The sequence below is a fragment of the Hydra vulgaris genome, chromosome 14 (assembly GCF_038396675.1).
Source record: "Hydra vulgaris chromosome 14, alternate assembly HydraT2T_AEP".
Lineage (NCBI taxonomy): Eukaryota > Metazoa > Cnidaria > Hydrozoa > Anthoathecata > Hydridae > Hydra > Hydra vulgaris.
This window is the reverse complement of record NC_088933.1, coordinates 27350001-27377603: the sequence shown is the minus strand read 5'-3', so window position 1 is coordinate 27377603 and position 27603 is coordinate 27350001. Positions and strand designations below refer to the sequence as shown.

The 27603-nt window shown below is 27.7% G+C and overlaps 1 protein-coding gene across 3 annotated transcripts in view; it reads right to left on the bottom strand.

Annotated features, from left to right (window-relative positions):
- Nucleotides 1-9694: 9694 nt before the first annotated feature.
- LOC101241227 (ceramide kinase) overlaps nt 9695-27603 on the bottom strand; it is a 65467-nt gene continuing 47558 nt past the window's right edge. For 2 of the 3 annotated variants that reach the window (XM_065818449.1, XM_065818451.1), the window contains exons 11-12: nt 11326-11513; nt 9695-10831 (exon numbers count right to left, since the gene is read on the bottom strand). In XM_065818449.1, coding sequence (XP_065674521.1) covers nt 10783-10831; nt 11326-11513 — 237 coding nt within the window. In that variant the 3' untranslated portion in view covers nt 9695-10782. The remainder of the gene's footprint in view (nt 10832-11325; nt 11514-27603) is intronic. The other variant, XM_065818450.1, reaches the window with a different exon arrangement.

The window sequence follows — 27603 nt, the reverse complement described above, 5'->3', positions numbered from 1 at the left end:
CAGCTGGTAGCATTGGATTGCATGGTATAATTGGTATTCACAAAGTTCACTCGTTGAAGAAGAAGGGATTCTAACACGGCGAGACAAAGTTGGTTTTTATTGGCAGTAGCAATTATTCCAACAATGGAAAGACACTCAACAGCAGTGGACAATGGCAGGACATCATTGTATTTAATGACAAGATTGCAGACATTGAAGTATCGTTTTAATAAATTCAAATTTTGCAGTCCCTAAATTTCTCTTCTGAACTTAGACTTTGTTCAGGCTCATCCTTTTCCATAAAATTGATAAAAGCAAGATTGCTCGAGTCTAGGTTATTTGCCTGTGCTTGTGATCCATTGTCAAAATTGCTTTGCAGCTGTAAATTGCAAAAATAACTTCTTTAGTTTTTCTAAAACAGCAAAATCTTATCTGATAATCTATTGCAGTTTGAATGCCGGATTCAATATTGTCGCAAGTGCTGCACAGATTGTTGTGTTTGAAAATGTTAAATAGTCTATGAAGCGGACATTGATGCCGGATAAATGTCTGCTGAAAGTTTGAAGTACTGGTGACGTAGCTAAAACAGACTTGGATACAAAAACACTATATATTTCTCAGGATTTGTGTGACCTTGAAATCGGTCCAAACTTTCAGCGAGAGGTGTAAAGACACGGTTTTCTTCCTTCAAGAATGCCAAATCTTGTTCCTTGAAACATGGCACATTAAGAGCTTTACAGAGTGTATGCAGCACAGTCCCGACAAGCTAAAAAATACTGTTGTTCACCTTATTCTGTATTGCTGATAGTTTACCATCGCTTAAAATAAATAGTAAACGATATCTTGCATTCACTTAAGAAGTTACTGTTGGTGCATTCCTACCAACCAAATTCAATGTATCAGCAGCAAACCTCTGATGAGCTTCTAAGACAACTGGTTCATCTTCAATTTAATTGTCTATTTTGTTTTTGTTCTCGTCAGTAACTTAATATTCCAGTAAATGTTTTTCTCCTTCTAATACATTTTTAGTCGCACATGCAATTGAAGACGTTGATCGCTACCAAGGTCTGTTTGACGAACATCACCAACAGTCAGTAATTCATGGATATTAATAGAAACTACTTATGCAGAATCATTATTATCATCTTGGTTATTCTCGGTGTCATCAAGATGTAATGCTTGCATTTTTCTGTGTTTATTGATTCTATGCGGCAGTAATCCTTATGTTAATGGTACGATGGCAATAATTGTGGATGCAATTTCTAAAAGAACTAGCATAACAGTATTATTTAAGTAATTAATTCAATATTTAATTTATTTATGATAATTTAAGTTTACAAATAAGATATTTTATATTCAAAAACAAATAAAGTATTATGACTATTATCTGGAAAACGCATTTCCAGTTTGTGTGCTAAATACAATGATTAAACACAACTTTAAATTGATAATTCATTACGATAATACAATTATGTAAAAGCATAAATTTTTAATACATTATCGTACTATTGTAATGATATATTCATCCAAAACTATGAATAAACATTGTATTTAGTACACAGACTAAAAATGTGTTATTCAGATGATCATTGTAGTCATATTTCTTTGTTTGTTTTTAAATAATAAATATCTTATTTGTGTAATAATTTCAATTATTATACATAATTTAAGTATTAAATTACTTAAATTACTTAATTGATATATTTTTGTATAGCATTCTATTCAAAAAATATATCAGCTAAGTAATTTAAGTAATTTATATTGCTATTAAAGCAACAACGACAGAGTCTGAAAAATGAAAATAGTTGTAGTAGTAGTAGTAGTAGTAGTAGTGGTAGTAGTAGTAGTAGTAGTAGTAGTAGTAGTAGTAGTAGTAGTAGTAGTAGTAGTAGTAGTAGTAGTAGTAGTAGTAGTAGTAGTAGTAGTAGTAGTAGTAGTAGTAGTAGTAGTAGTAGTAGTAGTAGTAGTAGTAGTAGTAGTAGTAGTAGTAGTAGTAGTAGTTATTATATTATATTATATTATATAGTTATATTACTAGAATTTAGCAGACTGCAATCACCATCTCTTTTTCGTTGAAGTTTATGATAATGTATTTGTATCATTTGTTCTTACTGACATTTTTGAAAATAGTATCTTGCAATGTCAAGGTACTTTAAAAAATTATCTTTGAAGATATTATGATAAAATACTTTCAAAAAGTATCTTAAGTTAAAAATTAAGATAGCATTTTCTATTTTCAAGATAACGATACTATCATCAAGATAGTATTTTGCATAACACAACACTGGTCAATTTAGCCGACAGCCGAATTATTAAAAAATTGTAACAACACATGTAGAAAGTCACACATTAATTTTGATTACTATATAATGAATATTTTTATTGACTAATGCAATTAAAATTATTTTCATGGGAGTTTTATCTTTGTGTATTTTAGTTCTTTGGAAACTCGGAGGCAACGTGGTGATTAATCAAACAGCTTAAACTAGAAAATGGTTTTGAGATCCTCAATTGACAATATGAGCTTTAAAAAATAACAGTTTATAAATATTATTTGTTATAAACTTAAACTTTAATAAAATGGAAGCAATCTTTCTTTCCTTTTTTTCTCAGTTTTGATATTACCTTACTTATAATGAATAAAAAATGCTTTTTTTTTACTTAAAGTTTATATTTTACAAACCATAAAGTTTTGTAAAATTTATTAGTTTCGCTTTTATTTTTAATTTTTTGTCATGTAATCTAAAAAGATTTATTTAAATATGTCATTTCACTAACATCTTCTCACCCTGTTCTTATGTTATAAGAAGTGATGAATGAGAATATTAATTCCATATATTATGGTTCAACAAATTTCAGATTTATGAGGCTAGGAGATACCAAAGCTAGGAGATGCCAACTCCGACTTAAAACACCCCCTGCCTTGGGGCTCTTGGTTGAGTAAAGGATAGAGATTATGTCTCAATAAAAATACTCATCTTGGACAGATGTTAAATGCATCCGGCTACTGTCTTGTAGAAAGCCTCCTAGGCCAAGACTTAAGGGGTAAACAGAGTCTATCTGTTGAATAGAATCGCACCCCTTCTTCATCTATTAGGCTGGCGCCGATGTATTTTTAATACATTGTTTCCAGTTTAGGATGTTAAACGCTGAATCTTCTTGAATCAATGCATGGGTTTTGCTTATGTCTCTGTTTTTATGACTAGGCAACTCATTCTATTATCTCCTAATGAGGGTAGAGCTCTAAAATTCAGTTTTATGGTTCTGAGACCGGCTGGTAGTCAGGTTTCCTAAACTCTGTGGTAGCTCTCAGAGAGGCTGATTCCATCAACAGCTGAAAAATATCAAAGTATTAACAGTGTCATGTTGCGCATGGATGGTGTCCCTGTTTGTACTCTTGGTGTGCATTGTGGAGGCCGCATTTGGAGCCCTTTGTTACGGCTTAAGGTTCATTAATAATAATAAGGCAATTGCTTGGGCTATTAAACAGTATTCTGAGTACTATCTATGCTTTGAGTCAAGTTCTTCAACAATTTTAAAAATGAATAAAGTACCAAAAACTATAAAACACAAAAAACCATCGTCATCACCAAGTTCTCTAAACCTATCGTTCACTAATATTCGTGGTCTTCGAAGTAACTTTTCTTTTGTTGAGTCTTATCTTTTGCAAAGTTCACCTGATCTACTTGCTCTTTGTGAGACTAATTTGAGTTCAGCTGTCTCATCTTGCGATCTTAGTGTTGATGGTTATCATCCTTTAATTCATAAAGACTCGAATAGTCACATGCTTGGCCTGGGCATTTACATTCGTAAGAATTCACCCATTTGTCGTGAAACTAGGTTTAAATCCACAGACTATTCTTTCATGTGCTTTCGTTTAACACCACTTCACTCTATTGCCTATCTTTTTGTTTTATATCGCTCTCCTGCATCTCAAGACTGCACTCTTTTTGATGTTATTTCTGATCACATTGATCAAGCCCTCTCTCTTCATCAATAAGCTAATAAAGTTGTTGTCAGTGACTTTAATGCTCACCACTCTAAATGGCTTGGCTCTAGTGTCACTGATTCTGCAGGCATTAAAGCCCACAACTTTTGCCTTTCTCAATCCCTAACTCAAATAGTCAACTTTCCAACTCGCTTTCCAGACAATCCAAATCATTTACCTTCTCTACTCGACTTATATCTTGTTTCTGATCTTAGTCAGTGCTCAGTTTCTCCACATTCACCCTTAGGTGCTTCTGATCACAGTTTAATCTCTCTAAAACTAATATCTAATTCTTTTCATCACCTGAATCCCCGTATTATCATTCCTCTTACAACTATATTAAAGCTGACTGGGACTCTTTCCGTGATTGTCTTCATGATGATCCTTAGATAGAAATCTTTCGTCTTCCTGTCGACAAATGTGCTTCATACATAACTTCGTGGATTCAGGCTGGCGTGGAATCTTTTGTTCCCTCTCAACAATTCTAGGTCAAGCATCACTTTCCTCCATGGTTTTCCTCACACTGTGCTGCTGCGATTGCCAATCGAAACCGTTACTTCCATATCTATCAGCAAAACAATTCTCCAGAAAACAGACGTCTGCTTATTAATACTTGAAACCATTGTAAAAAGATTTTGTCTAACGCTAAAGCCCACTATTCTCAGGTCATGAAATCTCGTATCTTATCTCAAAACTTAGGCTCTCGCGATTTCTGGAGAATCTTTAATAGTATTAATAATAAGGGTAAATCTTTAATTCCACCTCTCTTGTATGGTTCAGACTTTTTCACCCCACCTAAAGACAAAGCTGAATTGTTTGATAAAAACTTTTCATCAATATCATCTCTTGATTCCACTAGTTGCGTGATATTGCCTACCTGATATTGCCAACAAACAGGTTGATCCATTACTTGACATTCGTATCACTCCAACTTCTGTATCTAAAGTGATTGCCTGCCTAGACTCTTCTACAGCTTGTGCCCTGGACAACATACCTGTTATTGTCTTTCAGAAGTGTTCCCTGGAGCTGTTGTCTATACTCTCAAAACTATTTAACAAGTGCTTATCAGACTCTTCTTTTCCAGCTTGCTAGAAAGCAACATCTGTAATCCCTATCTTCAAAAATTCTGGAGAGAGTCAAAAATTCTGGAGATTCGTCTAACTACCGTCCCATTAGTCTTCTTTCATCATAAGCAAGGTTTTTGAATCTTTAATTAACAAACACTTAATTTCTCATCTTGAATCTAATAACTTACCTTCTGACCATCAATATGGATTTCGATCTTCTCGTTCTCCAGCTGACTTGCTAACAGTAATAACCGATAGGTTTTATCGTGCATTAGATAAAGGTGGAGAGGTTAAGGCCATCGCTCTTGACATTTCAAAAGCTTTTGATAAAGTTTAACATGCTGGTCTTCTCCATAAGCTTTTTTCTTATGGTGTATCTGGCAATATCTTTAAGATTATTGAATCCTTCCTTTCCAATCGTAGTATAAAAGTTGTCCTCGATGGACGGAACACTTCTTCTTATTCTGTAACTTCAGGGGTTCCTCAAGGTTCAATCCTTGACCCTATACTTTTTTTAACTTATATTAACGATCTTTCTGATATTCTCACATCTAAAGTGACATTGTTTGCTGATGATACTACCATTTATTCTTGTCGTGATAAGAAGCCAACACTCTCTGATTGCTTGGAAGGGGCATTTGAGCTTAAAAAAGGATCTTACTTCTGCTACAGCATGGGGCTCACAGTGGCTGGTGAACTTTAATACAGATAAAACTCAATTTTTTCAGCCAATCGTTATCGCAATAAGTTAGATCTTCCTATATTTATGAACGGTGATGTACTCGATGAGTCATCTACTCTTCGTCTTCTAGGATTAACTCTTACTTCCGATCTTTCTTGTAAACCATATATCAAATCAGTTGCAAAGTAAGCATCTGCAAAGGCTGCATCTCTTTATCGAGCTCGACACTTTCTTACTTCGGATTCTATTCTCTATCTCTATAAATCTCAAATCCGGCCTTGTATGGAATACTGTTGCCATATCTGGGGCAGATCTTTTAATGATGCCCTTTCTTTTTTAGACAAGGTACACAAACGCATTGTAAACATAGTTGGACCTGCTCTTGCAACCAACCTCACATCGTCGTAATGTTGCTTCTCTTTCTCTTTTCTACAAATACTATAATGGGCACTGCTCTAAAGAGCTAGTGTTTCTTGTGCCATCTACTAAAATTCATTCTCGTGTTACTCGTCATTCAATTAAGTCTCATCCTTTTTCTGCGACTGTTCCTAAGTGTTCCAAAAAACTCTTATTTGTCTAGTTTTTTTCCTTGAACATAAATTCTTTGGAATTCGCTGCACTTCATGAAACTTCATCTTACTTTTCTGATTCATATAATTTTCAATCTCTTAATTAATTCCTAATTCATATAATTTGCAATCCTTTAAGTCGTCCGTCAATCGTTATTTTGCTCTACAATCTTCATCTTATCTTTTTCAGTATCTTCCAACTTTAATTAGTGGTTGCTTGCAGTCTTGTTGGAAGCTAAGATGTTAATAAATAAATGAATTTAAAAAAAATAATTTAAATCTATATACAAATTTTTATATTAATCTTGCTTTCAATTTAATTTTGGAGTTCATGTAAAAAACAGCTTAAAAACTTCAAAGACTCAAATGATATGGTTAACTTTAAAACTAAAGCTGGTTTAAATAACCTCACTTACTTCTAATTTAGTTAAACTTTTTTAGGTATTTTAATTTGGCTGGCAAGAGTGGTAAGAGCGCTTGCTTTAGAAGCAAGAGATCCCAAGTTCGAAGCAAACTCTGGGCTTATTTCGCACCATTGTTATAAAAGGAGGTGTGAACTTTCTATTTAAATGCTCTTCCGTGGTGCTCTGTGACAAGACCGTTAGGTCTTCTTGGGGTATCTAAAAACAAAAATTTTAAAGAATAAATAAACTAACCATGAGTTGGGGAACCTGTTGTACATTTGACCACTTTTTGCTGAAGACGTTTTTTGCGTAGTCTATTGAGCAAAATTAAACCATTCAAACTGTATTATATTCTCTCATATTTGCACAAAAATTATACTTAGGACTGTTTTTTCATTCGATCAAGAAGTATCTTTTTCCCGCGTTTTAAAAAAAAAAGTCTATTGGTCAAAGGTACAAAACGTACGTTTTACCTTTGACCGATGCGCGTTGTCCCTTTGACCAAAATGTTATTATTAAAAAATCATGAAATGTTTGAACCTCTTTAATATTTTAGCTTATTATATATTATATAGCAACTTCTGGCCAACCTTATGTCAATAAAAAACAAATCTAACTGTTTTGTAATCAATCCCAATTGTCTAAAAAAATATAGAAAAATCAATCCTTACAATCTTGCAAAGCCTTGTGAATCTAAGTTACGATACTCAGTCAGTATCACTAATTTTTTAAAATAAAATCAGTTATTATAACTAATTAGCTGAAGTCACATATTTTTTTTAGTTAGATGCTACTTACTTGAAATAATTAGGGTTAAGGTCCAAAACTTTAAATGCGATTTAATTGTACAAAACATGTTTTCTAATATATACAGTCATTTTTATTATTTTAGATAAGAAAAGAGCAAAAACTTATTTTTATAACTTATATTAGCTCGCGGTCTACATTCATTTACATATGATCATAATGCTTTTTATAGGAAATATCTTAATGATGACAACAAAAAATACAATGATAAAAGAGTATAATATATTAATTATTACAAGTAATCAGATCAACATCAAACATAAGATACTGACGTTTAGATGAACCGTGACCAATATTTGGTGGAAGTTTCATAATAATACTGAACAATAAACTTTGATTATAGTAAACGATCATGCAGAAAGAAATGTAGGCATGATGCAGGAGTTTATCCATAGATACATTAGTGAAAAAGAAAAACAAATGAGACTGGTAAAAAGTTCTTTATGCCTGGAAAAAGCCTTAAAAAAGCTCGAGCAAGATCACAAAAACGAATATGGAAATAGATTTAAATAACAATAATAATTTCAAGAAATTCAAAAGTGATTAGAAAACTATTTTTTTTTCTTCTGTAGGCTTTTTTGTAAGTAAATAGAAAACCTAGTTTTTATTATAATTGGCGTGAGTAACTTAAAAATTGATTTTGGAGTAAAAATTTGAATCAATTTATAATTAGTAAAAATATGAGGAGGGACCCGGGGCTAGATAAGGGTGAGAGGATAGGTAAGGCAAATACATTACTAATTGAAGTAACAAACAATTTACAATATTATCAACAAAAAAATATTTTTATTACTTATGGCTGTCAACACCGGAGGGGGGAGGGGGACGTGGCCTTTTTTTTTTATATAAGTTTGAAAAATAGGCCCCCACTTCACTTTGAAGGCCGGTTCAATGGTCCTGTTACATTAGAAAAAAAAAATATATATATATACTTCAAATGCTTTCTTAGTATCACAACAAACTCACCAACTTTGTAAAATTATGGATAATTTAAATAAAAAATGCTCGATAATAAATCCAAAACAAAAAAACGCAGGATTTTAAATGCAAAATATATGTAGTGTAGGTCCTATTTTTAAATTCAGTCAAACTGGTATATATTAGACACAAAAATGAGCCTTGAGAGTGACCGGTATGCTTTAAAACCTACTTTCTATATATTTGCACCAACTTTAACGAGATACGTATTTTTGTTTTGAAAATTCTCTCATTCTGAATCACCCTAATATATATGTGTATATATATATATATATATATATATATATATATATATATATATATATATATATATATATAGATATACATAATATACATAATATATATAATTTTTTTTTACTGGTTAAAAAGGTACTTCAAGAAGTCCTTTTGGCCAAGTCAAAGTGCACTGCGGAATAGCATTTAACTTGGAAATTAATGGCTTTTTCCTTGCCAATGCAGAAAATATGGCCTGAGTTAACATTTAACTACGAATGCCTTGAGTCAGAGGCACGCTCTCTAACTTCTGCGCAACGAATTACATAAATCGAAATTCCAGTGTTAACAGAAAAACAAGTAAATTTAGCCGAACGTTTTAGCTTAACGTCTAATAGCAAACTGCAAATTTCTCCAAAAAATTTTTTATTCTTAGATTACGCAGTCTGGTTTTTTATTTTGGATATTAAAACGAAAATAAATTAGTTAGATAATAAAAAAAAAAAAAATTAGTTTTTCACTGTATAAACTTAATACTACATTCGTTTTATATTATTTCATAATATAAAACGAATACTTTAAAGTATTAAATCGTTTTTAAAAATTGCAATGTAACATGTTTTTGTTCTCCTTTTTAGATTTTTTCCGACGAAATTCTGCACAGTTAATAAAATTGTGAGTAAGATCTTCTTGCTGTAATGCTTTTTTAGAAAAATCAATCAGCATCGTTTTGAGGATTATTTAATGCTAAGTATTGCGGATTAAGTATGGAGTTCTTCGTTTTTGAAACTGATCTTTAAACAAGGATTCAAGAACGCAATTTAAAAGTTGTCTATTTTAAACTTCATACTTATTTTCATAAATTTATAAACTATGTTACATCCATTGCAAATAATATATGCTCTTCGTTTTGACTACGTTCAGTGCCAAATAGGCGTCTAAGCAATCCCTCAATCCTAAAACGTACTTTAATTGTTTTAAGGGTAAATTAACTAAATTTGACATCATATATTGCATATCATATTACATTTTAATATATAATATATTTTACAATGAAAATTAAATATTGAATAAACAAAGAAGTACAAGAAAAAATACATTAACAAAAAACTTTTCAGCAATACGTAAAATATTTCCGCAAATATAACTTAATTTTGAACGAGTTATAATTTAAAATGGATTTGTAAAAATTTATAAAATACTAACAATATTAATAATAAATAAATAAAAGTAATCAACAAAAGTAAAAATTAATTATTGATAAAATTGTCAGTGATTTAATAAAAAAGATTTCTATCTTAGACAGAAAAAAACGAATGTGAAACTATAGGTTAATACAAGGATTTTAACATATAATTGCAACTTGTAAATTTAGCAGGGTCATTCCCAGGTGCAAAATCACTTAAGTTAACACTTGTAGCAATAGAAATAGCCGTTTAGCTCGTTTGCTTTATTCTGGCTAGCGACAAACACCCAAAAAAAAATTTTAATTATATAAAAACGATGTCATTATAAATTAATTATACTAAAACTTAATTGCAATTGTATAAAAATGATGTTGTTAGATTTGAAGGTACGATATGTCGTAATTTAAATAGATTATTGCAAATCAACAAAATTTAGCTATCGGCATATCATATTAATATCGCATTGTTTATATATTAGTTACAATCTGTTTATTAATTGTAAAAAAATTTTTTTTGCAAAAAAAATTGAAAACGAACAATAAATATGAACAAAATAGCTTAACAGACGCTGCAACGCAAGATAACCTCTAGCCAGTGCTAACCAAGTTGGCTTGAAACCTTGTGATTCTTTTATACATGACACTGATTACAATATATACAGTTGAACTAAAAAATCAGTATTAAGCAAAAGATAAAAAAGGCTAAAAAATACTGCATAACATTATCGTGAGTTGCAGTTGCTTTTCAATGATCGATTGTTTTACTTAACCAATAACTTTGATCGACAAATAATATAAAATTAATTGAACCAGCCAATTAAATCTAAATGTGTGATAAAACCATTTTAAAATAGCTGACCATTTGCGGAAAAAATAATGAAAAAATCTGATTTATAGGTATATTACTGTTCACTCTTCTATTCCAAGAGCATACAAAGTGATTAACTGTCGGTGGACTCTAAAGAAAGTTTAAAAATCAGATCCAATTCTTTAAAGTTTAAGACTACAAAAGAGAATTTAAGAATACAAAAAACAAAATGCCATCTGATGTAAGAAAATTATTAATCTTAAATACAAAAATTATTGATAAAAACTCCGATGATAATTCTAGTGGTGAAAATGATTTTGATGAGTATGAAAAGAAATGAAGAATCTGAAATGTATGAATAATAAGATGATAATAACATTATGTTATAATATATTATAACATAATATTATCAACTTTTTTTATCAATCAATTCATTATTTAATTTATAAATTAAATAGTGAATTTATTAAAAAAAAATGCTTATCAGACTTTATGTTAAATATTTTTGGAAAAATATATTTAAAAGTTATTTAATAAACTAAGAACACTCTTTTTGTTAAGTGGGCTAAATTTTTGACTGATTGGCAGAATTTTCAATTTATGGCAAATTTTTCTTTGACAGGCTCTATTGTGCAAAAGCTTACTTGAAATGTAGATCAGAAATTTCAACAAGTTCACCATCAATGTTCCATACACTGGAAGTTGGACTACCTTCATTTGTTTTCCTTGAACAGTCAGCATGGCCATCATTATAATTATGATCACCAGAAGTTGTCACTGATTTAAACTTGAATTCTTTTACACGATAAACATCAATGAAATTAAAATTGAACTAAGTAAAATTAAATTGCCAATAATATATATATATATATATATATATATATATATATATATATATATATATATATATATATATATATATATATATATATAGTTATATAAACACACATACACACACAAATATATATATATATATATATATATATATATATTTATATATATATATATATATATATATATATATATATATATATATATATATATATATATATATATATATATATAGTTATATAAACACACATACACCCAAATATATAAATACATATATAATTAATTAATTATATATATATATATATATATATATATATATATATATATATATATATATATATATATATATATATATATATATATATATATATATACATATATATATATACATATATATATATATATATATATATATATATATATATATATATATATATATATATATATATATATATATTATATATTATAATATATATATATATATATATATATTATACATATATTTATATATATATATATATATATATATAAATATATATATATATATATATATATTTATATATATATATATATATATATAATCTTTGAAAGTCATTTTCTTGTTATACGTTAAAATATGGGTAGAATTCAATAAATACGGCTGCGTATAAACTTTTTTTAAAATATATATATATTTTTTAATAATATATAATTATTTCGATATTTCGCTGATCTATCGTGATCAGCGTCATCAGGTATAATAAATAAAATAGTTACAAAGAAATCGTTATAGTAAAAACAAACCGTTAAAAAGATAACCCTAAAAAGCCAAAATATAATACAAAAATTTTCTCAAATAACTGACGTCAGCAGATTTTATTAAAAAATGGCCCCCAGGTTTTAGTTGTCACGTTATCACCGTCATCCCGATTGAGAACCACATCACCATTTCTCAACTCCTGTCGAACCCTAGCTTTGCTTATTTCAAGTGACTCTCTGATTTTCCGAGTTCGATATTCTGGGGCTACAGATAATGTTTTGGGGTGCAACCAATCAAACTTATTATGGCATGTTTTGGAATGTTCAGTTGCACCCGAACTGGACCATTTTTCTTTTAAGCTGTTTTTCTGGTGTTCAATACATCTCGATATCACCTTCTTTTTAGTTTCACCAATGTATATCGAACCGCATGAACATTTAAGCTGGTATACGCCAGGGTTTGTGTTTAGTGGTAGTTTAGTTTTATTGTTGCAAAAAATATTTTTTAAATTGGGAGTTGATGTGAAAATAACCTTTATGTTTTGTTTTCGAAATTCTTTACGAAGTTTTAGACCAACAATTGGTATCCAAGGTAGTTTTATAAAGGGTTGGGTATCTAATGGTTGACATGTGGTGTTTTTTGAACCGTTTTTTAAATAGTCTATAGTAATATTATTTAGAATGTTCTTGTCGTGGCCATTTTCAACAAATATGTCTATTAGAAAATCAATTTCTTTTTAGGGTTTAATGTTAGGAATAATGTTGGAGTTAGGTTTAAGTTGAACATTTGTAATAGCTTCTTTTCGATGCATTTGAAATTCATAAGCTCCAGAGCCTGTGTTCGTAATATTAATATCTAGGAAATTGAGTTGTTTGAGGTCGTTTTCAAGTTCCACTGTGTATTTTATGGCAGGATGTTGTTCATTAAGGATGTTCAGGAACATTTGTTGTTGTTTTATTGAAGTGAAGCGAGCGTGACAATCATCTACATATCTCTTGTAAGTTTTTGGTTCGGATGTATAAACACTTGCTATGTTAAGGGCCTTTCTTTCTACGTTTTGTAAAAACGCTTCCGCCATAACAACCATTAAAGATAAACCTATAGGACCTGAATTAGGTATTACTCGGATATTGTTTTCATATAAAAAATAGCATATACTTAATGAAAGTTCAATCAATTGGTGAATGTCTGCAAGAGTAAGTTTAGTTCGAGTTTTTAAGTCATCAATGTCAGTGTTCAATATATCAATAATAACCGGAATTGCTTCGTCAATGGGTATGGATGGATATAAATTGACTATATCAAATGAAACTTGAACTTCGTTAGGATCTATTATCCATTGCTTAGTTTCATTTACAAAACTATTAGAATTCATAAGTCTACTTTTATTTTTGTTCAGAGTCGGTTGAATAATTTTAACAAGATAATCAGATGTTCCATAAGGTGGTGTGTTAATTGTTGATACAACGGGGCGCATTGGGTAATCTTTTTCTGGTTTGTGAGTTTTAATCATTCCGTAAATCCTTGGTGGGTTACAATCTGATGGATACATTTTAATGTATGTATTTGTGTCTAGCTTACCTTCTTTTCTTAATTTGCACAATTGTCTTTGAAATTTAGTAGTCAATGTGGATGTTGGATCATAATCAATAATTTTGCTATTTTTTATTTGTTCTTCTAATTTGAGAGATGCATCATTTTGGTTTAATAATGCGAAACCTGTGCCTTTATCGAAAGGGTATATCTTAATATTAGAATTGTCTTTTAATTTGTTTATGGAAAGACGTTATTGCTTAGTTATATTATCTTTTAATTTTAGTGAATTTGTTAAAATTTGTGAACAGTTTTGTCGTAGAGTTTCTGTCTGTGTTGGTTTTTTAAGTTTTTCAAGTTGTAAAGCGCAAGTTTTGATATTAGTTATAATATCCATATAAGGAATTTTTTTCTGCAGTGGTACAAAATTTGGACCTAAATTGAGTAGCTCAGTCAAAAAAAAAAAAAAAAAAAAACGGTTCAAAAAACACCACATGTCAACCATTAGATACCCAACCCTTTATAAAACTACCTTGGATACCAATTGTTGGTCTAAAACTTCGTAAAGAATTTCGAAAACAAAACATAAAGGTTATTTTCACATCAACTCCCAATTTAAAAAATATTTTTTGCAACAATAAAACTAAACTACCACTAAACACAAACCCTGGCGTATACCAGCTTAAATGTTCATGCGGTTCGATATACATTGGTGAAACTAAAAAGAAGGTGATATCGAGATGTATTGAACACCAGAAAAACAGCTTAAAAGAAAAATGGTCCAGTTCGGGTGCAACTGAACATTCCAAAACATGCCATAATAAGTTTGATTGGTTGCACCCCAAAACATTATCTGTAGCCCCAGAATATCGAACTCGGAAAATCAGAGAGTCACTTGAAATAAGCAAAGCTAGGGTTCGACAGGAGTTGAGAAATGGTGATGTGGTTCTCAATCGGGATGACGGTGATAACGTGACAACTAAAACCTGGGGGCCATTTTTTAATAAAATCTGCTGACGTCAGTTATTTGAGAAAATTTTTGTATTATATTTTGGCTTTTTAGGGTTATCTTTTTAACGGTTTGTTTTTACTATAACGATTTCTTTGTAACTATTTTATTTATTATACCTGATGACGCTGATCACGATAGATCAGCGAAATATCGAAATAATTATATATTATTAAAAAATATATATATATTTTAAAAAAAGTTTATACGCAGCCGTATTTATTGAATTCTACCCATATATATATATATATATATATATATATATATATATATATATATATATATATATATATATATATATATATATTATATATATATATATATCACTGATCTCAAAATATAACTGGATAGCGTATGCGGCAAATTTTTTGAAGCCAGTTTTGGCCTCCCAAGATGGCGACGGTTTCGGTTGATTACAAATGAAGAAATTTTTGTTACAAACTTATATGTCATTTACATATTTAAATATTATGAAATGTACATGCCTCAAATATAATTTTTGGTTTTACATAACAATAATTAAAAAAAAAAGGCAATATTACATATTTACGTAAATTTCTCTATTGTTTAACAAAATATATTCTAAACAATAAGTTTGTATAATATCTTGCTTTTTTAAAGATAAATAAATGTTATTAAATAAGATAAAAATTTTTAGTTTTTTTTAATTAAGAATTAGTTTATTTAACATTAGTAAAGAACAAATAAGGAACTAGTAGTTATACAAGTTAACAATTTCCAAACAACTTTCGAATAATTATTTTAAGTTTGAAAAACTGAAATAATTTTATTTATATTTTGTTTATTTTTGATTTAGCTACTTTCTTTTAATTTTAGTTTTACTAAAAATTATTTGTTTAATATTGTTTATAATACAATTTATGCACCTTTTAGTTCTTAACTACCCAATGCTGTGTGCTAGAAGGTTAATAACATAACTGCATGGTAGGCAGCTAAATAGCTTTTTAAAATAAACTATAATGAAATTAGTTTTTCAAATAGATATCACAAATTTACAAATGCTGCATGAACTATTAGCTGAGCTCTGTGAGAACACACAACTCAGGGGTTCCTTCTAGAATTTTTTTATATAGTTATTTGTGTCATATTATTTTATTATATATATATATATATATATATATATATATATATATATATATATATATATATATATATATATATATATATATATATATATATATATATATATATTTATTTATTTTTCTAGTTAATTTGGCAGCCAAACTGCCAAATGAGCTAAAACAAGGAAAATATATTGTTATCACTTATAGTTGAGTCAAACATGAGGAGCTAGATCAATTATTATTTTCAAGAAATCGACTGATCTCAAAGCAGCACTTGCTAATGCATTTTGATTTCCAATTTCATTTGGAAAGAGGCAATCTATTAAAACAACCAATTAATTTGGAAACACCTTTCTGTTTCTTTGCATATAACACTTATGGTTGGTTTAATCAAACCTCCTGTCTTTGAATTTTCAAAAGCTATTTTGTTTTAAATGGGAAGGGAGTACTAGTGCATTCTGACATTTAATGAGGATATTTTTTTTTGAAGTCATTTTATCTACGTATCCAGCAATATATGGGATCAAAGTTTTTTTGTATTCAAATAGATTGTTGCAGTTTGGAATATCTGCATTATCGTGATCACTAACTGTTGGTTCTCTCTCCAACAAATCATATTTTCTTATTAATTCAATTTCAGTAAAAGATATTTTAGTACTAAAATCACCAAAAGAATCGTCTAAAACATATATACAAGTTTTATCTCTGATGCTGCAGTTTTCATTTGAAAATTGAATGGTGCTTTGCATAAAAAGTTATTTATATGTGAATTGTTGGCAATTGATATTGCTGTTAAACATTTCTGCAGATCTCACAGCACCAAAAAAGAGCTCCTGATGGTTTTGACTGAGCTTATACGATAATAAATAATATTATGGTGAACCTTCTTTTTCAACCCAGTCAAGAAATACCTTGAGCAGATTTAATTGCTGCCAAATATCCAATGAAATCAGTTTTTCGATTATACAAGATCATTTGTGTAGCAGTAATCTCTTAAAGACTAATGATATTCTTTAGCAAATCATTTTCTTGAATTTAATGTCATATAATCAATCTATTATGCAAATAAACTCAACAACATATTTATAAAATTATTTAACAGCTATTTACAGTTCATTAATATAAAAAAAGTCAGCAAGCTGTAATATATAACCATAATACTTAACAACAGGTAAGCAGGATATTTAATTAAAGTTAAGGAGATATTTCAAAGAGAAGGAAATATTTTGAACATTTCTATATAAAGATATAAAAAATTTTTTTTCAAACAAATGTATTTTTATATACATTTGTTTCTTCAATTGTATTGAGTGATTATCCTTCAAACTATAAGAAACTATTATTTACTTTTTATTTGTTTTAAAAGTTGTTATAAATAACTATAATTCAGACCTGGTTTTTTTTTACCAGTATAAGTGACACTTAATAATATTTTATTCATAATATAATTCTAGAAGGAACCCCTAAGTTTTTGTATACTCACAGCACTCAGTTAACAATTCATGTAGAATTTTTACAAAATGTCATCTTGCTACAAAAAATAGAGAATATAGTAGTAGAGAATATAGAGGGTAGAAATGATTGCCGTTTATCATACTGTTATGTTATTAACCTTCTAGCATACAGCATTGGGAACTAAAAACTATAAGACTTATAGTTTTTAGTTCCCAATACTTACCAGGCCTTGTTAAGAAGCGCTACGCAGCTCGCACTTTGCTTGCGAAAAGGCGATTTGCCTACGCGTTCAGCAGTTTTGCGTTACGCAAAAACTTATCTTTTAGAATATTTAAATTATCTTTTAATTGTCGTTAACGTGACGTTTATTCAGAAGAAATAAAGTATTTAACCGCAATTGTAAACTAATAGATTTTTTGTTAAAGAAACAGTTTGTTAAATAATTTTTTTGTTGTTGTTAAAAATTAGTTAAAAAAATTAGGTGTTTTAAGTTTTATCTTAAGGAATTAAATATATAAATTTCTTTTAAATATAAAATTTATTTTTAGTCATAATAGTTTAAAAAATGCACGATTTATTTTGATGTAAATATTTTATTAATAAGATATTTTGTTTATTGTTAATTCAATAACGTAAAGTTTTAATGACGTTCGTTTAATTTATAAAAATAAATTATGATCACGAATATGTTATTGGTAACCGATAAACAAAAAAAAAAACTCTTTCTTGTTTAAAAACATTAAAATGAGTTCATATATTAAATAAGAAAAAATGTATTAACAGTTAATAAAATAACCAAAAACCAACTGTAAAATCATAAGAAAATAAACAAACATTATTTTACGTTTCATGAAAAAAATATTTTTTTCAAAGTAAAATTTAGTTCATATTTGAAAAAAATAATAAAAATAATTTTTTATATAAGAACTTAGATTTTATTTGTAACTTTTGTTAAAGTGAGAAAAAAAAAAACTGTTTGTATGATTTTTAACGCGTTAATAAAATAACTTTATTTACAATGCGGTACTTGAAAAGACGCGAGTGACGCAATATAACTTCTAACGATGCAAAATATATTTGATGAGTTGAGTAACTTGTAAATGCGTTACGCGTTTTCGCTACGCACCGAAATCTCGTAACAAGGCCTGTTATACATAAGACTTATCTAAATTTTTAAACGCCATTTAATAATAAATTCAATTATACAAAAAAAAAATTTCTTTTTTTCTCTAATATTTATAAAATTCATTTGTTTTCTTTTATTTTTAACAAATTTATAAGTTTATTTAATTATTTTTTTTAGTAACTTGATATAGCCATTTAAAATGTATATCGGTTTCACCGCTAGGAACTAAAATCGCCGCCATCTTGGGAGGCCAATTTTAGCTTCAACTTTTTCGGAAAAAAAAATAGAACCAGCTATCCAGTTATATTTTGAGATTAGTGATATATATATATATATATATATATATATATATATATATATATATATATATATATATATATATATATATATATATATATATATATACAGGCCGGCACTTAACTAAAGGTGGGCAAAAAAATTATTTTGGCGCCTTAATAAAACAAACTTTACATTTTTTATTGTATTTATGACAAATTTTTTGAAAAAAAGTTTTAAGTAGTTTATCTTGAAACTAGTACTTTTCAAACAAATTTTATGTCAATGATTGCTAAGCGGAAAAATGCACATACGTATGCGTGCATTTGTTCTTAATTAATCAAAACTTTTAAAAAATTGTACACTAATACACACTAAATAAACTTAGAAAAATTTAACAATAGTTTTTATAAGTTATTATAAGTTATAATTTATTTTAAATAATATAAAATTAATCTTACATAAAATAAGTATTTAAATTTTTATGTAATTATTCTTATAAATCTATATGTTTGTAAATTCTCAGGCAAAAAATAAGTACTCCATGAAAATTTGGCGCACTCAAAGCCTTGGTGTCTGGGTGAAAATCACCCAATCTACACGGCTTCCGTGGGGCCTATATATATATGTATATATATATATATATATATATATATATATATATATATATATATATATATATATATATATATATATATATATATATATATATATATATATATAAATATATATATATATATATATATAAATATATATATATATATATATAAATATATATATATATATATATATATATATATATATATATATATATATATTTATATTTATATGTATATGTGTAGTGGTAGAGCGTTCGATTCATAAGAGAGGTTCCAAGTATGTATATATATATATATATATATATATATATATATATATATATATATATATATATATATATATATATATATATTTTAATTGTTATGTAATAGTTATATATATTAATAGTTTTATAATAGTTATATAATTATTAATAATTATATGATTGTTATATATATTAATTGTCATATGATAGTTATATATACTAATAGTTATATATAGTAATAGTTATATATTAGTTATATATATAAATAGTTATATAATAGTTATAAATATGAATAGTTGTATCATAGTTATATATATTAGTAGTTGTGTAGTGGAAGAGCGCTCGCTTCATAAGAGAGGTTCCAAGTTCGATCCCCATCACGTAGTACCGCGCTCAAATTGTTTCTTCGCGCAGCGACCTTGTTCATAAGAGTTCGTGTTTCTGAGTTATAGAGTTAAGAGAAGATTTATAACCACAACTAAGAAGCCTCCTCGTCCATAGCGGCCTTCTCAGGCTTGGGGAGGTAAATTAAAATATATATATTTATATATATAGATATGAATATATATATATAGATATATATATATATATACATATATATATATATGTATATATACATATATATATATGTATATGTATATGTATATATATATATATATATATATATATATATATATATATATATATATATATATATATATATATAAATATATATATATATAAATATATATATATATATATATATATATATATATATATATATATATATATATATATATATATATATATATATATATATATATATATATATATATATATATATATATATATATATACAACCCTCGGAATTAGGAAAAAAGAGGTCGGCAATAATTTGCCATCCTCAACCTTTTATAGGTCGGCATCAGGTTGGCAAAAAAGTTTGATACAAAGGTCGTACCATAAAACATAGAAACGAGGTCGACAGTTTTTTGCTGACCTTAAACACTTTTAGGTCGGCATTTAGGTTGGCATTGCCGAATGGCGACCCTAATTCTAAGAGCTGTAGATGGGTGTTTATATATATATATATATATATCTAAATATTAATACGCTAATGAATATTATTAGTGCGCATAGTTACGCATAGTTTCGCCATTTGTTCATATTGTTACTTACGGTTCTGTATTCTGTAAAATACACTATTTCTTAGTTTTTAAGTAGTTTCTAGACTTTTTTTAAGTGTGGAAATATATGTGCCATGCGGCCTTTCGAGTCAGGTCAGCAAGCGAATTAGAGCTGTTATACTTTTATATTTAAGAAGAATTGACGTTGTTTATTGTTTAAAATAAAAATTTAAATAATCGTTTGTTTGTTGTTGTTTGTTTTTATTTTTCTAATTTTTATAGCCTGTTTTCATTTTTTAGAAGATGTTAAATTATTTATAGATTAAGATTATTAGATTATTTATAGATTAAGATTATTTTTTGTAGAAAGAATAATAAGAATAAAATTTTATCTATGTATTTAAAATGAAAAGTTAAATAAAATGTTGTTTGTGGTCATGTAAGTTTATATAAATAAGTTTGCGTTTATTCAACCTATTTTATATTTCTCTCTATCTATATGTATATTTTATATTCTTAGGAAAAATAATGAGGAATAGAAAAATAAAAAAAAATCTTCTGGAATTTGTCAAAAGAATGTTGTGTTATGCTTCATTTTAAGGTATCTATATTTTTGTTATATAGGTCTACCGTTAAAAGATATTTGTGGGTAGTTTCATGCTTTCACATGCTTTTAATAATTGGGATAAAAGCCATGACAACATTTTGTCATAAATAAAATTTATCTATAGTATTGTTAAAACCTTTGCTCTTTGAAAAAAATGTTTCTGGCTTTTCAATAAGTGTATAATAATTTCTCTTGCATGAATGAATTGTTGTTTAGGATATAATTGTGTTATTATATGTTTGTTTTTCTATATTTAATATACCATTAATCATTTTCATACATTTTTATTTAAGTTTAATTGTTTATAATTTATTAAGATTTAGATTATTAGAAAATTCATGTTTACAAAGTTGTTATTAATCATGATCGAGTTGTTGTACCAAGGAAATTGTAGAGGTTTATTTATAAAATGTACTATATATGTTATAAAGAAAATTTTGGAAATCATATGTTTTCACTAATAAATAGTTCAATATATATATATATATATATATATATATATATATATATATATATATATATATATATATATATATATATATATATATATATCCTTGGAGTTGCAGCAGCGTCATATTTTGTGGAGGGGGGGGGGGATTTACAAACCCGCGTAAATAACCTGTTTTGTACATAACGCATTTATGAGTTTTATTATGCGTTTTGTTCAATGTTTTCTCCCAACACATGAACTATGACGCTGTCCGCGTCTCCAAGGATATATGTATGTATATATATGTATGTATATATATATTTTATTAGAAACACTTTACTGTTTCTAATAAAAAAGGATATTTTTTTATTTTCTAAATTTTTTTTATTAGAAACAAAATATATTTTAACTATATTTTTTATAAGTCTTTGCTAATATGGTTGCAGGTTTTTCTTAACTTTCATTAAATAAACTTAAGAAAAAGTAATACAGGTGTATTACTTTTGATGATGGCAAATTAATTTTATTTTACATTTATTTGGTTTCTTTATTTTATAATTTTTCGAATAAGATTTTTTTAGTGATTAAGTTTTTTTATTTTATTGTTAACTTTAGAGTAGTAAAACAAAGAAATAATTTGTGTTGCTTTGATAAATATGTTTAATGATAATCGTCACCAAAATGAAAGAAATAGGAATAGAAAAGAATAATATATAAAAATAGAAAAGAATAATATATAAACAAAGAAATAATTTGTGTTGCTTTGATAAATATGTTTAATGATAATCGTCACCAAAATGAAAGAAATAGGCTTGATCGAGATAATGTTAATCGTCGCCAAAATGAAAGAAATAGGCTAAATCGAGGTGAAGTTAATCATCGCGAAAATGAAAGAAGATCTGTTCGACAAGGACGAATGTATTCTATAGCAAGAAGTAATGCTATTCCAGATTAAAATTATTTAGGAGAAATGAATCAAATTTGTCAGCACTGTGGTGCTAAGAAATTTCCAGATGAAACACATTTTCTATGTTGCCATAATGGTAAGGTAGCTTTACCTCCACTTTCACCATTTACACAAGTTTTACAGGATTTATTTACAGAGAATTATGTAGATCGTAATGCTAATGTTAATTTTTTATAACATATTCGAAATTATAATGCCTGTCTTTCTTTCGCTTCATTTAAAGCAACTGTAGTTCAACCAATAAATCATGGGCCTCCATGTTTTAAAATATGTGGCCAGATTTATCATTGTGTAGGTAATCTTAGGCCAGATCAAAATATTCCACCAATATATTCTCAACTACAACACACCTTACGGCATGGTTTAAATTAAATTCTGAAAATGAAGGAGCGCATCGCTATTCATATGTAGACATTCCATATCACTTTGTATTTGATGATAAACATTGTAAATGGAAGGTTAGACAAAGGTGGAAATAAGGTGATAGTAAGAATGTATAAAGTTAGTCCAACAGGAGAATTATTTTTTCTTAGATTGTTACTTTTGCAGGCAAAAGGAGCAACATCTTGGGCGGATTTGCGTACTGTTAATGGAATAGTTCTTGAAACCTTGAAAAATGAAACATTCCAGATTGTTTTTTATGGATAGACCAGCTGGTAGTGGAAAAACGTTTACGTATAATTATTTGGTTGCTGAAACCATAAGTAGGGGTTTTAAATCTGCTACAGCTGCATGGACTGGCATAGCAGCAACTCTTCTTACAAATGGATCTACATTGCATGGTTTATTCTAACTTCCTGTCCCAATATTGGATAACAGCACATGTAATGTAACCCCTAACTCTATACATGGTCATTTTTTAAAACAAGTTAGTTTGTTTTTGCTTGATGAAACATCCATGATACCTAAAAATGCCTTAAATGCAATTGATAGGTTGTTAAAGATGTTTGCAACAACAAATTTCCGTTTGGAGGAAAAGTCATTCTTTTTAGTTGTGACTTCAGGCAAATACTGCCTGTTGTAAAAAGAGGACAACCAGCTGAAATTGTAGAATCATGTATAAAATGTTCCTTACAGTGGCAATGGGTGCAGAAATTTACATTAACTGAAAATATAAGAGTACATGATGGGGAAAGAGAATTTTCCCAATGGCCATTAAAAATTGGTAGTGGAACAATGCCTGTCAAAGAGGAGGATCCTTTTAAAGGATGCATTGAAATACCCCAAACCAGTGCATTATTAGAGAAAATGAATCGATTGTTGAAAAGATTTTCGGAGATGCTGATCAAAATGATTATTCTAAACGCGTGATTTTAACACCAACTAATGTTGATTCATTATCAATCAATGAAGAAGTGCTTGAATGTCTGCCGGGTGATGTCAAAATCTATTTAAGTGGTGATCAAATTGATACTGATGACCTTAATGAAAGAAATAACTTTCCTGTTAAGTTTTTGAACAGCTTAACTCCTTCAGGTATGCCACCTCATTGTTTAAAACTGAAAATTGGTTGTGTAATTATGCTACTTAGGAATTTAGATCTCAAAGCTGGGCTATGCAATGGTACTCGAATGAAAATTAGTGCTCTTCAAAATAATTATATTGATGCAGAGGTTTTGACAGGTGTTTCCGGTGGTAAACAGGTTTTTGTTCCTCAAATTCAGTTGGCTCCATCAGATTCTAATTTACCTTTTGTTCTGAAACGTCGTCAGTTTTCTGTCAGATTGGCTTATTTAATGACAATTAATAAAAGTCAAGGTCAAACATTTGATAGAGTTGGGGTATATCTCAAAAAACCGTGTTTCTCTCATGGTCAACTATATGTTGCATGTTCAAGAACTAGAGCATTTGATAGTTTGTTTTTCAAAATTGATAAACATCTCATTCAAGGTATGGTAGGTGGAAAGTGTTACACAAATAATGTTATATTTTCTAATGTTCTTAATTTATAGTCTTTAGATTTTCATTTCGAAAATTTACTGTTTGTAGGTTGTGAGCACAATTTGTATGTATAACTTTATTTATCATTTTAATATTTTTTTCATAGTTTATGATAAATATATCTGTCATTTAATATTGTTATAAAATGTGTTTATATTTGTTATATAAAACAATATTTGTTTATAGTTGTATATATGTTAAAATTATGTTGTTTCCATGTTTTCAAAGTGGTGTGACTTGGCATTATGTTGAGCAAGATTGATAACCTTGCCAGACAAGCGGTGTACTTGTAGCAGAGGTGTGACTTGGCAGTATTTAGTGCCAGGCAGTGTTACTGCTTTAGAGCTAGGTTGTGTTGTCTAGCCTTAATTATTCTGGAAACACATAATATCTGTTAATGTTTAGCGTAATGTGTATGAGAGAGTATGCAACCTTGATCTTTAAATCTAGGGCGTTTTAATGTCCTAAATTTGAAGTAATTGAATAACTATTATTGAATATAAAAGCAAATATACTTTTATGTATTTATATGTTTAGTAAAAAGATAAATATAGTTAACTTAAAATTGGTTTTCTAATTTTGTCTTTCATATTTTAATTTGGTTTGTTATTTTCGCTGGATTTTAGGATCAAGGGTGTGGTGTAAATATTCTATTGTTATGTTTTATTGTTGTGATGTTTTGTGTTGATAGACTGCTTGGCTTACCTTCACGTTGGTTTCTATTGTTAAAAATGAATAATTGGTAGTTTCATTATTGGAACTTACTGCTTTTATTTATTTACTTAAAACCAAGACAACATTTTGCTAAAAATGCAATTTATATCTTAATTTGATTTTTATTTTTTCTTAGTATTGTTAATCCTTTTGTACTTGGAAACAGATTTTATAGTTACATTATTGATAAATGTTTATATTAACTGCCATGTCAACATAGGTTACTATAAATAGGTAAATCGATTTTGAGTTTTTATGCGATTTTTTTTTTTTATTATTATTATTAATTTTTTTGTAATTATGGTATCATAATTCCATTTTTTTTTTCTTTAAGATTTACGATTGATGCATTTAGACGATTTATAAAAAAAACAACCTGATTTCCTTTTATTGTAAATTTATTGTCAGTTAAAATGGTATAAATATATGCAATTAGTTCAATTTTTTTTAAATTTCTCTTTTTTATGCCTAATAATTTGTTGTACGTAACTTAGGGGATATTTTTAAAGAGGGGTCGCAACTAAAAACAAACTAAAAACCTTTAAATACATGGAGAATATTGTAGTTTTGCGCATTTGTCAAATACGAAGTTACTTAAATTTTATAACGGGTTTAACTAATTAATTAGCTTAGTTTGCATTTGCAACACTTTTGAGGAAAGAAAAAATTCTTATATATGTTAAATTGTTATATATATTAAAAAGAAAAAATTCTTAAAAATGTAAATCATTGTCCTTTATTAGTGTCAAAGTGTACTTCATATTAATCTTATTAACTAAAGTTCATGTTATAAAAAATATAACAAGAATTTAGCTTTACTTTTTCGTCAATTTAAAGCATGATGAAGTGTTATTATTTTGTACCAGTAACTAAAACGTATTGTGTTGAACATAGTAATGTCTAGGAAAATGGTTCTGCCATACACTGATATGACCTATGTCAGTTGTAAATTACTCAAATAACGTTAAAAAATTAGTAAATTAATTTATTTTAATTTTGCAGATGGTTTAATTTTTTAATTTGAAGGCGTTTTTCTTACATGGTATTAGTTAAGGTTTCGCAACTTTAAATTGTGGAAAACAGCCACTATAAATTAAGTAACAGACCGACCGTAACCCGTATTACGGGTTGCTTTCTGCTAGTATATATATATATATATATATATATATATATATATATATATATATATATATATAATGTATATCTTTGTATAGTAGCCAAAAGAAGTCTCTTTAAAAGCTTTTTTTTTACATTTAAGTGACATATACAATCAAGTGACATTTTAATGTCGTTTAAACATTAGAACAAATAAAAATATGCTGAAGTACATAGGTTTTATCGATTTTTAAAAAACTGCAATAATAATGACAAGAAAATTTTTTTAATTAACAGTGTGTTTGTTTCTGTTATTTTATTGTTTTATAATATTTTTACACCGACTGCCAAATAAGTAAAACATGCAAGGAGTGTTGCTACATCGACTGCCAAATAGGTAAAACATGTGATGAGTGCTGCTACATCGACTGACAAAAAGGTAGAACATGCAAGGATTGGTGCTACATTGACTGACAAATAGGTAAAACGCGCAAGGATGGCTGCTACATTGACTGAGACTTTCATTTGGGCAAGCAATCTATCATTTAAAAAAAAAACTTCATTCAAGTTTTTAAAGTTTTTCAGGTCTGGTTTATTTGCGTTTGATTTAAAACAACTTTTATATATATATATATATATATATATATACATACATATATATATATATATATATATATATATATATATATATATATATATATATATATATATATATATATATATATATATATATATATACATACACATACATATATCCTATATGATAAAATAACACTAGATTTAAAAGTTCAATTGGCCCCTAATATTACTAAAATAAATTTTATTTCAAAAGTATGTCTTGTTGGGTCTCAAATTAAGGGAAATTATAAAATTTTTTTAAAAACAACCATTATTATATAAAAAAAACTATTATTCAAAATTTCTTTACAGAAAATGATATTTCTTTAACTAAAAATAGAAAATATGTGTTTTTTCAAAGTTTTATAGTTAAAATTTTTTTATCAATTTTTTTGAATAAATTAATAATTATTATTAAAGTTTTTATAAAATTTCGTTTCTTTTGAGATCCAACAAGACATACTTTTGATAAACTTTTATGTTTTAATGTTAGGGACCCAATAAATGTTAAGGGTCTTGAGGCACCACTAAAAATATTTAAATCCA